Source organism: Coregonus lavaretus (genome assembly GCF_964263955.1).
Source record: "Coregonus lavaretus genome assembly, chromosome: 3".
Classification (NCBI taxonomy): Eukaryota; Metazoa; Chordata; class Actinopteri; order Salmoniformes; family Salmonidae; genus Coregonus; species Coregonus lavaretus.
In genome coordinates, this window is record NC_139990.1 from 51,088,382 (window position 1) to 51,100,922 (window position 12,541).

At 44.8% G+C, this 12,541-nt stretch overlaps 1 protein-coding gene across 7 annotated transcripts; it reads right to left on the minus strand.

Annotated features, from left to right (window-relative positions):
• Positions 1 to 629: 629 nt before the first annotated feature.
• LOC311118816 (cytoplasmic phosphatidylinositol transfer protein 1-like) lies at positions 630 to 11,593 on the minus strand. Of its 7 annotated transcripts, none has more exons than XM_084157677.1 (10): positions 10,675 to 10,812; positions 8,172 to 8,320; positions 7,918 to 8,006; positions 7,646 to 7,653; positions 7,257 to 7,328; positions 5,777 to 5,869; positions 5,258 to 5,413; positions 4,968 to 5,031; positions 4,111 to 4,200; positions 630 to 2,111 (listed from the first exon to the last, which is right to left on the minus strand). In XM_084157677.1, exons 1-10 carry the CDS (start codon positions 10,720 to 10,722, stop codon positions 1,963 to 1,965), a joined length of 918 nt encoding a protein of 305 aa, XP_084013803.1. In that variant the 5' UTR covers positions 10,723 to 10,812; the 3' UTR covers positions 630 to 1,962. The 7 variants fall into 7 exon arrangements, 5 of the variants coding, with proteins under 5 accessions (XP_084013803.1, XP_084013802.1, XP_084013801.1 ...); XM_084157678.1 differs by having other exon boundaries at positions 689 to 2,108; XM_084157676.1 differs by lacking the exon at positions 10,675 to 10,812 and adding an exon at positions 11,526 to 11,593 and having other exon boundaries at positions 7,646 to 8,006.
• Between the last annotated feature and the right edge of the window lie 948 nt (positions 11,594 to 12,541).

The window sequence follows — 12,541 nt, forward strand, 5'->3', positions numbered from 1 at the left end:
GATTTCACAGCATAAAACAGGTCGGCATTAATGCCTCACTAACTGACTGCAGGACAGTAACTGTACAGAGAGAGACGGTCCTCAACCGTTTTCAATAGAAACGATTAACGTGTAGAGCCAGCGGTCTTTAAGTCTATTCCACAGGGGATGGATGTATGCAGATTCCCATTGCAAGCCATATTCAGCCCCTTAATTGGTACAATCAGTTATCAGGGATACTGTATGAATGTAAAAGTCTGCCTGTCCCCAGATAAAGTCCACTCCAGTTACTCCTGGGCAGAGGTTACAAATTGTGTTCCCCACAGTGGAGTTTAATTCACAGTGGATTTAGAGCTATTTATATGATTGAGAGGCCTAATGACGTTAATGCTGACACCGGAATGAATAACATACTTAGGGTGCAGGCTGGCTATTTACTCATAGCTGAGACAGAAACAAGGAAGAATGGGTGCGCGCACACACACACGTACCTACACACATACGCACACACACACACGCACGCACAGGCCTTTATGAATCAGTGTTGTGACCCTGGTGTGTAGACATGAATGGGACATTTGCATTACAGAGCTGCAGAGTGTAGAGTGTGTATGGATGTATTCAGTAAAGCTGGTACATCAGTCGGGTTAGGCCAAAGGGGTATAGAGATGGAGGGGAGGATGTCGAAACAAATACCACCAGTCCTTTTCTCTTCCATTTTTAATCCCTCTCCAATGTTTCCTTCTCCCTTTTGGTTACTTTTTACATTCTTTCTCGCTTTCTTTCTTTCTCTCTTTCTCTCTTTCTCTCTTTCGCTCGCTCTCTCTCTCTCTCTCTTGAGCAGCACAGCAGTAGAACAGAACAGCAGCAGTATGATTCAGCACTACATGGTCAGGATCTATAAGCATCTGCCAGGGGAACATTTCTATATAATGAACACAGTACATCTTCTGTGGAGAGGCCCTCCTGAGGAAAGGAGTGCAGGAACAGAGAGAGGCAGAGAAAGGGGTAGTAAAGCAAGAGGAGAGAGAGCGGAAGAGAGAGAGGAAGAGAGAGAATGTTCTTATAGTATAGCCTACAGTCTTCAGGTCCCACTGCAGCACGTGTCAACACTTCTTTCTTTCTCTCTACACAGTCTATTGAGTAAGTCTCACAGTCTATCGAGTAAGATCTAAACAGTCTATTGAGTAAGCTCTACACAGTGTATTGAGTAAGCTCTACACAGTCTATTGAGTCAGCTCTACACAGTCTATTGAGTAAGCTCTACACAGTCTATTGAGTAAGCTCTACACAGTCTATTGAGTAAGCTCTACACAGTCTATTGAGTAAGCTCTACACAGTCTATTGAGTAAGCTCTACACAGTCTATTGAGTAAGCTCTACACAGTCTATTGAGTAAGCTCTACACAGTCTATTGAGTAAGCTCTACACAGTCTATTGAGTAAGCTCTACACAGTATATTGAGTAAGCGCTACTCAGTATATTGAGTAAGCCCTACACAGTATATTGAGTAAGCTCTACATCATATATAGTTACAGCTGGATAAAGGGGTAGGACCAGGGGTTGGGTGTATGGGTTATATAGTTACAGCTGGAGAAAGGGGTAGGACCGGGGGTTGGGTGTATGGGTTATATAGTTACAGCTGGAGCAAGGGGTAGGACCGGGGGTTGGGTGTATGGGTTATATAGTTACAGCTGGAGAAAGGGGTAGGTCCGTGGGTTGGGTATATGGGTTATATAGTTACAGCTGGAGAAAGGGGTAGGACCGGGTTGGGTGTATGGGTTATATAGTTACAGCTGGATATAGGGGTAGGCATGTGAGTGCTCTAAGTGCTGCTTCTGTTGACGGTGTAGCTTTATTGGTTAAGTGTGTTTGTGGTGGATGGTGTAATAAAAAAAGGAACTGTAGCAGTGTAGTTACTGTCACTGAGGGGTTTAAGGCAGGCAGGAATTGGTGCATCTGTATGAACATGAACGTGTGTGTGTTACTCAGGGGTGGAGTTAAGGCGGACAGTGGTATGAGGCAGTGTGGAGGTGGAGGGGTCTGACATGGCTATAGTCTTCACTCCCATCTTCTTCAGAGAGCGCTCGTCTGTGACGGACATAGAGCGGGAGAACGCCGGACGAGGGGCTGCTGCCGATGAGAAAGAGAGAGAGAGGCGGGGGGAGGAAGAGGGGAATGAAGGGGGAGTGGGAGGAAGAGGGGAACGAAGTGGGAGGGGGGAGGAGGGAGGAAGAGGGGAACGAAGGGGGAGGGGGGAGGGGGGAGGGGGAGGGGGGAGGAAGAGGGGAACGAAGGGGGGGGGAGGGGGTAGGAAGAGGGGAACGAAGGGGGAGGGGGGGAGGAAGAGGGGAACGAATGGGGAGTGGGGGGAAGAGGGGAACGAAGGGGGAGGGGGGAGGAAGAGGGGAACAAGGGGGAGGAAGAGGGGAACGAAGGGGGGAGGGGGGAGGAAGAGGGGAACAAGGGGGAGGAAGAGGGGAACGAAGGGGGGAGGGGGGAGGAAGAGGGGAACGAAGGGGGAGTGGGGGAGGGGGGAGGAAGAGGGGAACGAAGTGGGAGGGGGGAGGAAGAGGGGAACGAAGGGGGAGGAGGGGGAGGAAGAGGGGAACGGAGGGTGGGGGAGGGGGACGAAGGGGGAGTTGAGGGGTTAAATTATTCAAATACACATCCCTTCACAGTTCACACACCCATAATAAAAATACACATTTTTTCCCCCAAATGAGATGAATGGCATGAAATGTTTTTGTGTAAAATCTGATAGGTGCCTGCAGTAGCATGTTCTGGCCTGTAGGTGGTCAGGACAGCGCAGCGAGCTGCAGCAGAGAGAGTGAGCAATGACTGCAAATCCATTTAGGCTTAGTCATTTCAGCCTCATGTCTCGCATAACACACACACACATGCTACGGGCCATACCGTGGCTGCTGCCCTCGATATCATTCAGCAGCAACAGCCGGCCGAGCTTCTCATGATTTACCAGCAGGGGGCAGAGTGACCCCACACACACGCAGACCCCCACTAGGGCTGACATTTGCAGTAAGTGCTGCAATAGTTACCCAAACTCCTTGTTCCAGCCAAACGCTAGGCCACGCCCACAGACATTAGTTTATTCTCTGCAATGAGTCTGGATCTGAGTACCTACACAATGATTTCTAGAACGCAAACATATTCTAACAGTTCTGATTGGTCCCAGAAACCGATGGGTCGGACCAAGCAGCGTTTTGAAAATTCGTCATTGGCTTTGATACTCTGATTGGTTAGAGACGATCCAATCACTGATTACTTTGTTTTGTACAACAGCCCTCATTTGGACGTCACCACAAACGAATTTCAATGATTGCAGTCTCAGACTGAAGTATGTAGCGAACATAGAGCAGCGGAAGAATTCAGTTTGAGTCGTCAGGCTGTTGGGCTCACTCTCCTCTGCTCTCATTGCTCTTCCTTTCTGTGAAATACATATTTTGCTACTTCGCTCTCTCTTACCTCTTCTTCTTCTCAATGATCTTTCTTTATTCCTCTCCACCTCTCCGCCTCGGCATGCTCTTCCCTTCTTCCCCCTCCCCTTCTCTCCCATCCCTGCTCTTTCTCCCTCCCCCTCTCCCCTACTTTCCCCTCATTTCCACCTATGCTCTCTCCTCTCCCCTTACTCTTCTCCCCCTCTTCCTTCTATCTCTCTCCTTTCTCTCCACTACCTACCCTCTCTATCCTCCCCCACACTCCCCCTCTTTTTCTCATCCTCATCGCCCACTCTCTCGTTCTCTATTAAAGGATGATATAGAATAGTACAGTAGTAGACTACAGTAGTTACTACAGCTGAGTGATATGGACAAAAATCCATATAGCGATAAATTGCCTGAATAGATACGATAGCGATAAATAGAACGATACGTTTCTAAAGTTAATGTGCACCGCAGTTTTTTATTATTATCCTTTAAACTACTAGTTTTGTGGTTGAAGCTATCAATTATCCAATTAACAATCATCCATATTTGCAAACGTATTTAATTTCAAACTTCACATTTCTCTAGGAGTACTTATTTTAATGAATGATATCAGCAAAATGCCTTCGATAAGTGATCGGTATGGTCGGTGTCGAAAATGTTCGGTTTATCGTCCCAGCTCTAATAATTACCTGTGTTGTTGTTCTGGGTTGATTTGAGTTTGCTGTTGGTCTGTTCCTGTATCTGTTGCTCAAACTCTCTCACATCTTCCAAACTCATCCCTGTAAGGAAAAGCACAGACTGATGAGATTATAATGCATTATTATAACCATGTAACATGTGTATCATAATGCATTCTAACCATGTAACATGTGTATCATAATGCATTCTAACCATGTAACATGTGTATCATAATGCATTAAACTATGTATATCATTATGCATTATAAGCATGTCCGAACAAAAACATACAGCAACAGTCAACAACATCACATTGAAAGGCATAAATTACAATGTAGTATAATGCATTATAACCATGTTCTATAATATAATGCATTATAATCATGTTCTATATTATAATCTATTATAACCATGTTCTATAATATAATGCATTATAACCTCTTATAATCATGTCCTATATGTTATAAAGCATTATAACCATGTCCTATTATAATAATGTCCTATATGTTAAAGCATTATAACCATGTCCTATTATAATCATGTCCTATATGTTAAAGAATTATAACCATGTCCTATTATATAATCATGTTCTATATGTTATAAAGCATTATAACCATGTCCTATTACAATCATTTCCTATATGTTATAAAGCATTATAACATGTCCTATTATAATCATGTCCTATATGTTATAAGGCATTATAACCATGTTCTATAATAGAATGCATTATAACTATGTCCGATTATAATCATGTCCTATATGTTATGATGCATTATAAACATGTTCTGTAATGTAATGCATTACAACCATGTCCTATTATAATCATGTCCTATATGTTATAAGGCATTATAACCATGTCCTCTACTGACCGTGCCATTCGTCTGTCCAGGCCACAGCCTGTCTGTGTCCCACCAGTAGGATGTCCTGGATGTTCTGTCAGATCATACACAACAGAGAAAATACATTTCTTACATCAAAGAAACACATCCAAAGGCTTTGAGCAGGTGCTGCTGGAGATCAAAGTGTATATGTTGAGCAAAAAGAAAAGAAGATTCCCCAAACACAATCTATGCTCTCAAATGTGTTTCTTGAAACAACAATTTGACCCTTAGGTCAGGTTCTCACCTGATGCATGATGGTAAATGTAGTTTCCTCTCACCCTGTGTATGAAGTCCTCAGTCTTGCCCTGGAGGCCGTAGACTTCGAAACTGCACTTCACCCTCTTATAGGAGCACATGATGGGGGTGCTGTCCTTCCACCACCCTTCCACCAGGGGGCCTCTGCCCGTCTTCTCAGAAACCCAGCGACTCAGGTCCTACAGAGACACAAAGTACACATTACCTGCTGACTGAGCTAAATCACTGGCCGGTGTGCAGGGGGAGGGGGAGTGTGTGTGTGTGTGTGTGCGTAGGCCTATGTAAGCAGATTGTTGCTCAATACCTCACATATAATAAATGAGTGATTCAATATGATAGGCATCTGTGGCCCAAGATGCATAGATTGTACAAGTGTCTGTGTATTTATGTTCGCATTTATCTACAGTACATCTTCCTCTGTCTCTGCGTGAGATAGTGAGTGAGTGTGTGTGTGTTTTCAGCTATGTGTCTTGCTGATTGACCTTTGCTTCTGAAGTTACTGGAACTTCAGAAGGAGGAAATGTGTGTGTGCACGCTTGTACCTCTGTCTCCTTGTAGTGTTTGTCAGGGATGGGGTCAACAAGGATATCCAGGTGGCTCACGCTCTCTGCAGGGGTGGGCCTGTCCCCGAATACCTGCAACCGAACAGAGGGGGAGGTCACTCAGAAATAGACAGACTCACACACACTGGAGCCAGGGACTAGTAGATGAGGAAAAAGGGGGAATAGTGAGGTCACACACCATATCACCCATCATAATACCCCACCCTCAGGCCTTGAGCAAATCACCACACACACACACAGACACACAGAGAGAGAGAGAATGAAAGAGAGAGAGAGAATGAAAGAGAGAGAGGGGGTGAGGTCGAGGGAGATTAGGGGAGAGAGAAAGAGGTGGAGAGCAGGGGTAAGGGAGATAGAGGGAGCAAAGAAGGACGAGCGGGGGTGAAAGAGAAAGAACGAGACACAAAGAAAGAGAGAGAGAAAAGTCACTGTTCTTTCTGTTCTGTTCTGTCCCCTTGTCTTGACAGAAAGCGAAAGAGAGAGTAATGTCTCTTTTGAAGATGTTCATTCCTCTGCTGGTATTTAACAAAGAGAAGAGCAGGGAGATAATCAGCTGGGTTTCAGATCCTATTATGTCCTGTGTCTCTGAGTGTTTAAGAACCTATTTTCTTATATAACGTATGTATTGCCCTCCTGTCTGTATGTCTGTCTGTCTCTCTGTCTGTTGACACTTGTCATAGTTCCCATTTTTCCATGTCAAAAGCATTGTTTTACCTCATCCTTTAAACCTGCTGGTGTTCCTCTGTTCTGGTTGTGCTTTTGTGCCCTTTAGATGTCCTCTATGTTGCTGTGTGTTGTAATAGAGGTGTATTTATGGGTGTGGGTGTGTGTGGGAGTCTGTGTTCCTGCTAAAATGAACACATGTAACCTGTAGCTGGGAGAAGGTTGAAACAAGCTTCGCCAAATTTATGGATACACACACACACACACACACACACACACACACACACACACACACACACACACACACACACACACACACACACACACACACACACACACACACACACACACACACACACACACACACAGACTAACAGCCAGATGAGTTCAGTGGCATGTTCAGTCTTGTTCCCAGGTTTCCATCCAGAGATTACAGGGGCATGCTGTAGGGACAAACCAGCTCAGAATTGTGTTTGTGTGTCGGAATTCCATGAGGCCATAGAAAAGGTGGTGAAACAAGCCTGTAATACAAGCATGTACCCTTCTCGCTCTCTTACACTCACACACACACACACACACACACACACACACACACACACACACACACACACACACACACACACACAGTGGATGGCTAATAGATCTGCCGATATTGCATTCTGTGCTTTGCTTGTTTTCCTTGTAATGGCCACATCAATTTGATGAGCATTCTCCTCACACTGTAGAGAATATTACAATTTCTCTCTCTCTCTCCCCCCCCACACCCCACTTCTCTCTCTCCTTCGGTCATACTCACATTATTGTTGTCGCCATTGTTGTTCTCGAACCTGGTCTCAATACGGATGCTGAACTTGGGAAGGAACGACACCTACAGTAGATGAAGGATGGATGTGGATGGAGGGAAGGAGGGAGGGAGAGAGAAGGATGGACGGAGAGAAAACGATGGAGGGAGAGAGAAGGAGGGAGGGAGGGAGAGAGATAAGAATTGAGGGAGAGAGAAGGAGGGAGGGAGAGAAGGTGGGAGGGAGAAGGATGGAAGGAGGGAGAAGGATGGAGAGAGAGAGAAGGATGGAGAGAGAGAGGAGGGAGGGAGAGAGGAGTAGACAGATGAGGATATGTACACAGACATTTGGAGACTGATGAGCTCTACTGCATGCTTCATGCAAATGATGTGTGAATACTTACTGAGTACTCTGAAGCACACACCGCGGAAGTTCCATACGGATAGAGAGGAACATCATTAGTGACACACCACACACAGGCACACACACACATATTTAAAAACATGTGGAACGACAGATGTTTAAAGTAAATAGGGTCTCGATAAGGCAGATTGTGTGCAGACAAGGAAACAAAGTAACTTTCTATGTTGTATGTTGACTTGACCCTATAGGAAGTACAAGTTGGTAGCAGGTGAAAAGGCTGTGTATGTGGTGGATAGAATAGTGTTGTCAGACCTGTGATGGTGTAAGGATAGAAGTTCCAGGCTTTCTCTGTCACATAGAATACCCTGGGGACAAACACACTCACCCAGGATGGCAGTTTACTGTCAGAGAGAGAGACAGACAGACAGAGGGGAGGAATGTACTGTTACCTTCGCTGAGGTAGACGTATGTGTGTGGTATGTGTGTGGTATGTTCTAGGGCTAGGCCATAGGGGTGAGTGTGGGATAGTAGGTGTGTGTTTGTGTGCGCATGCGTGCCTGTGTTACCTGCTGAGGTAGATGCGTTTCTCAGTAAGCTGTCCCAGGCCGTGTTGGGGATGTGAGTCTGGTTGGTTCCTCACCACCTCCACCCCCTCCCCTCCTCCGCTCTGCTCACTACTGTGTTTGCTGATCATGTACAGCTGCCCGATCTTATACTGGGGGTGGGGGGGAGAGATGAGAAGAGAGATTAAAGGAGCAGGGGGAGAGTCAATTCACACAGTCCTGTCTTAATACAACGTAGATCGTACACAATAAATATTGACTTAAATAGCAGTGTGAATTGATATCTATGTCTCTGGGATGGCCACTATGTGAATGGATATCTATGTCTCTGGTCTGGCCATTCTCTAAATGAATGTGTCACCCATCCTTTGACTAACAACAAAAACCCACACAGCATTATGTTTCTCTTTGACTTCAGATTACTGTGACAGTTTTGTGGTTAATGTGTTTAACATGTACTGACGATTACAGAAACATACAGTGCAGTAAGACAGCAACTATATTATGTGAATATGTGCCCCACCTTTTGACTAAAAACGAAACACACACATACCTGTCTTAATTTGTCCCCCACCTTTTGACTAAAAATGAAACACACACATACCTGTCTTAATTTGTCACCCACCCTTTGACTAAAAACGAAACACACACATACCTGTGTCTTAACCCATCAACCTACTAGGACAACCAGCTACACTCCCCTCAGAATTAGAAGTGTGTGTGTGTATGTGTGCGTGAGTGCAGACATTGCATAAACAGTGCTATGGTTTGAATGTGGAACTATAAGCTGATCCCACTAAAGCTGCACAGGAATCTTAATGCGCTTCCCCATCAGACCATGAGAGTCAGAGTTCCACACGTGGAATGGATCTCACCTTAGGATTTGGTTCTATGTGATTTTACAGAGACTACTTTCAGATAGATCATACACGATACTGATCCAGGGTTTTGTCTGCATAGAAAAGTATTGGGCGGGCTGCCTACGTGTTTTTTCGGGCGCCTATGTCCAAACAGTAAATAAATATATTATTATTATAATAATAATAATAATAATAATAATAAGGATGGGAAAACGTTTTCAGTGTAAACTTAAATGAATAAAACCAGATATAAAGTATGTAGAAAAGATAAAGGACCTATATATTTTTTAAATACAATCATCTTTGAGAACCAACAGTCACCAAGATAAAAGTTAGCCAGTCCGGGATAATCTAACATTCAAAGAAATTATACATTCAGGAGTGTTTTTGTCATGACATGGGGCCCCCATTGATTTTGTTATAATTTTTGAGTCACTCACATAGCATAAGCCATGGCAACATGCATGGAATTGCAGGAAATTAGCTTTAAAACTGCGGCCGACTGGAAGGCCTCAAACATTTTCGGTCGGCCACAGCAGCATTCGCCAGGCCCATGGCCACGCCCACCAGCTAAGCCCCATTTTGATTCATAAAAACCCTGTGATCACACTAGCTAAAGCTTACACAAACACTCAAACATTAGTGATCTTAAAGTTATAGTTCACTCTAAAGTTTGTCACACGTTTCCAGACCACAGAAGTGGCCTAACATCCGACCAAAGTTGGTTTCATAGTGAAGTATCAATTGAAGTTTCCGGCACAGCATGTTCTAATAATAAACAACTACATTACACTGTTCCAGACAGATAGCTCAGACTTAAACACTATGACAGGTATAACTGCTTTGTTGTGGTGGTTGGAGGGAGCGAGGGAACAAGGAACTTCCCTTTGAGGGCACTCTAGAGCACCTTCCCCCTAAATCCTCGTCCACCCACCACTTCTTACTCCCTGGCGGAATCTGTCTGTTTTTAACTTCCAGGCCAAATGCCTTTGTTGAAGTTTGGGGTTGTAAGCCTCAACCAGTCCAACTTGTTTGTGTGGAAAAAAGGGAGCGCAGGAGAGAGAGTGAGATGGAAGTAGAGGTAGAGAGAGAGGAACAGATGGAGCGATAATTTAGACACAATAACATTGTGATGCTCATTGCCAGGTGTAGTCTGTTCACCCCATGCTGACAGACAGCAACACAGAGCTGAGATTAGGTACATGCAGGACCATACAGAGTGCCAGCCACATGAACAACACTACTCAACTACAGGATGCCTGTGTGTAGTGCTCTTACAGATGTACGATTTTAATTTGATCCAGTTTGCTACAGCAGGAAAATAATCCTGCAACAACAGCAAATCTGAATTATGATATGGTTTATAATGAATATAATTTTTTGTAGAGGGTGATACATTTATCGTAAATTAAACCCTTAAATCCACTCCAAGATGTCCTGCAACAGGGTGATCAAATTAAGATCCTACATCTGTATTCTAGCAACTTTAACACTTTCAAGATCACATGAAAAGCTGTCACCTTATATTTACAGCAGCGGTCTACAGTATACACACATTCAAACACACAAGCATGCACACACACTGACAACCCCCCCCACACACGCTCACAGACAAACACACACTTATCCAGTGTACACACACTTACCTCTTCCACAGTTAGTGGCATGCATATTCTATACTCCTTCATCAACATGGTTCAATCGTGCAGTGAATGTCTGTCTGTGTTTGTCCTAACTCTCCTGCATAAGCGAACTATAGTGCACAGCGCCTACTTTGGACTGCAGTGACCTCCTTTCTCACGCTCTCTCTTCTCTCCCTTTATTTAGCTGATGTCAGAGCTTCATTGAAGTCCAGTCCAGTCCACTCTGTCAATGTGTATCTATTTGTTTTCTACACTTTCTCTCTTTTTTCCCCTCTCTCTCCTCCTTTTTGTTTCTCTCCCGATTAATCTCCTCACTCCCTCTGTCAACATTCAACTGTTGTCCTTCCCTCTCTCTCTCTCTCTACCCCTGGTTTCTCCCCCTCTCTCTCTCTCTCTCTCTCTCTCTCTCTCTCTCTCTCTCTCTCTCTACCCCTGGTCCTCTCTCTCTCTCTACCCCTGGTCCCCCCCCCCCCCCTCTCTCTCTCTCTCTCTCTCTCTCTCTCTCTCGATCTTATTGTTTACCCTTTCTTTGTTCTCCTCCAGTGAGCAACAGGTAATTAAATGTAATTAACTTGAGGTAAGACTGAAACCTTCTCAACTCCCTAATCCACGCTACCGTGTCTGTCCTGCTATTCTCTCTCTATCTCTCTCTCCTCTGTCTGTCTTTCTTACTTTCGTTCCCTAGACTGCTCTCATGTGTAACCTTGCTCTCTGCTCGGCACTCCTCCCTCCCCCCTTCACCGCCCTCCCCTGCTTTCAGTTCCTCACAAATTCCTTCTCTCCCTCCTTATCTTTCTTCTCTCTCTCCCTCCCCCTCCACCTCTTCTCACGCCCACCTTACTTTACCTACTCACCTGTTTCTGCTCTCTCTCACACACACACAAACACAGCCAAGGTTTTGACAGCTCTCAGCTGATATGAATGGCTAGCACGGAGCGGTAGTCAGGTGGTGGGTTGGATTAAATATTACCAGAGTGAGCCATGATGAGTGCTATCTATTAAGCACAGCGCCAGCATTTACATTGTATTACCATGACCTTGAACTGAGTTTAATTGAATCCATGTTTAGTCAATGAGTACAGAGACGTGAGCAGTCATTTTATCTATTGCCCCTGTGTGTCCTTGAGTACTGGGCTTGTTTCCCTGGAAAGAGAAGTGAACAACAATGGTGGTGGTCATGATGAGTGCCAAGCTTGAGTTGTGTTGTTGCCCCACTATCAAATGTGACAAAGGGGGAACAGATGCTTGGGTTTATATGGGTCATAACACAGGGGCGAAGCTATACTGCACATGTGTCAAACTCATTCTACGGTGGGCCGAGTGTCTGCGGGTTTTCGCTCCTCCCTTGTTCTTCATTGATGAATTAAGGCACTAATTAGTAAGGAACTCCCCACACCTGGTTGTCTAAGTCTTAATTTAAAGGAAAAACCAAAAACCTGCAGACACTAGGCCCTCCATGGAATGAGTTTGACACCCCTGTTATACTGGGTCTGAGCTATAGAATCCGTATGCCCCTCAAACTCACTTCTGGACCTTGAAGCCAGTTCCATTTCTTTTTTTCATCGTTCCCCTCTAATCAGGGACTGATTTAGACCTGGGACACCAGGTGTGTCTAATTAATTATCAGGTAGAAACCAGCAGCCTTCGGACTTTGTAGGGTAAGAGTTGAATATCCCTTCCCTAAGCTCTCTATAGAGCAGGGCTCTCCAACCCTGTTCCTGGAGAGCTACCGTCCTGTAGGTTTTCACTCCAACCCTAATATAGCGCACCTGATACTAATCATTAGCTGGTTGATAAGCTGAATCAAATGAGTTACAAATGGGGTTGAATCAAAAACCTACAAGAGGGTAGCTCTCCAGGAACAGGATTG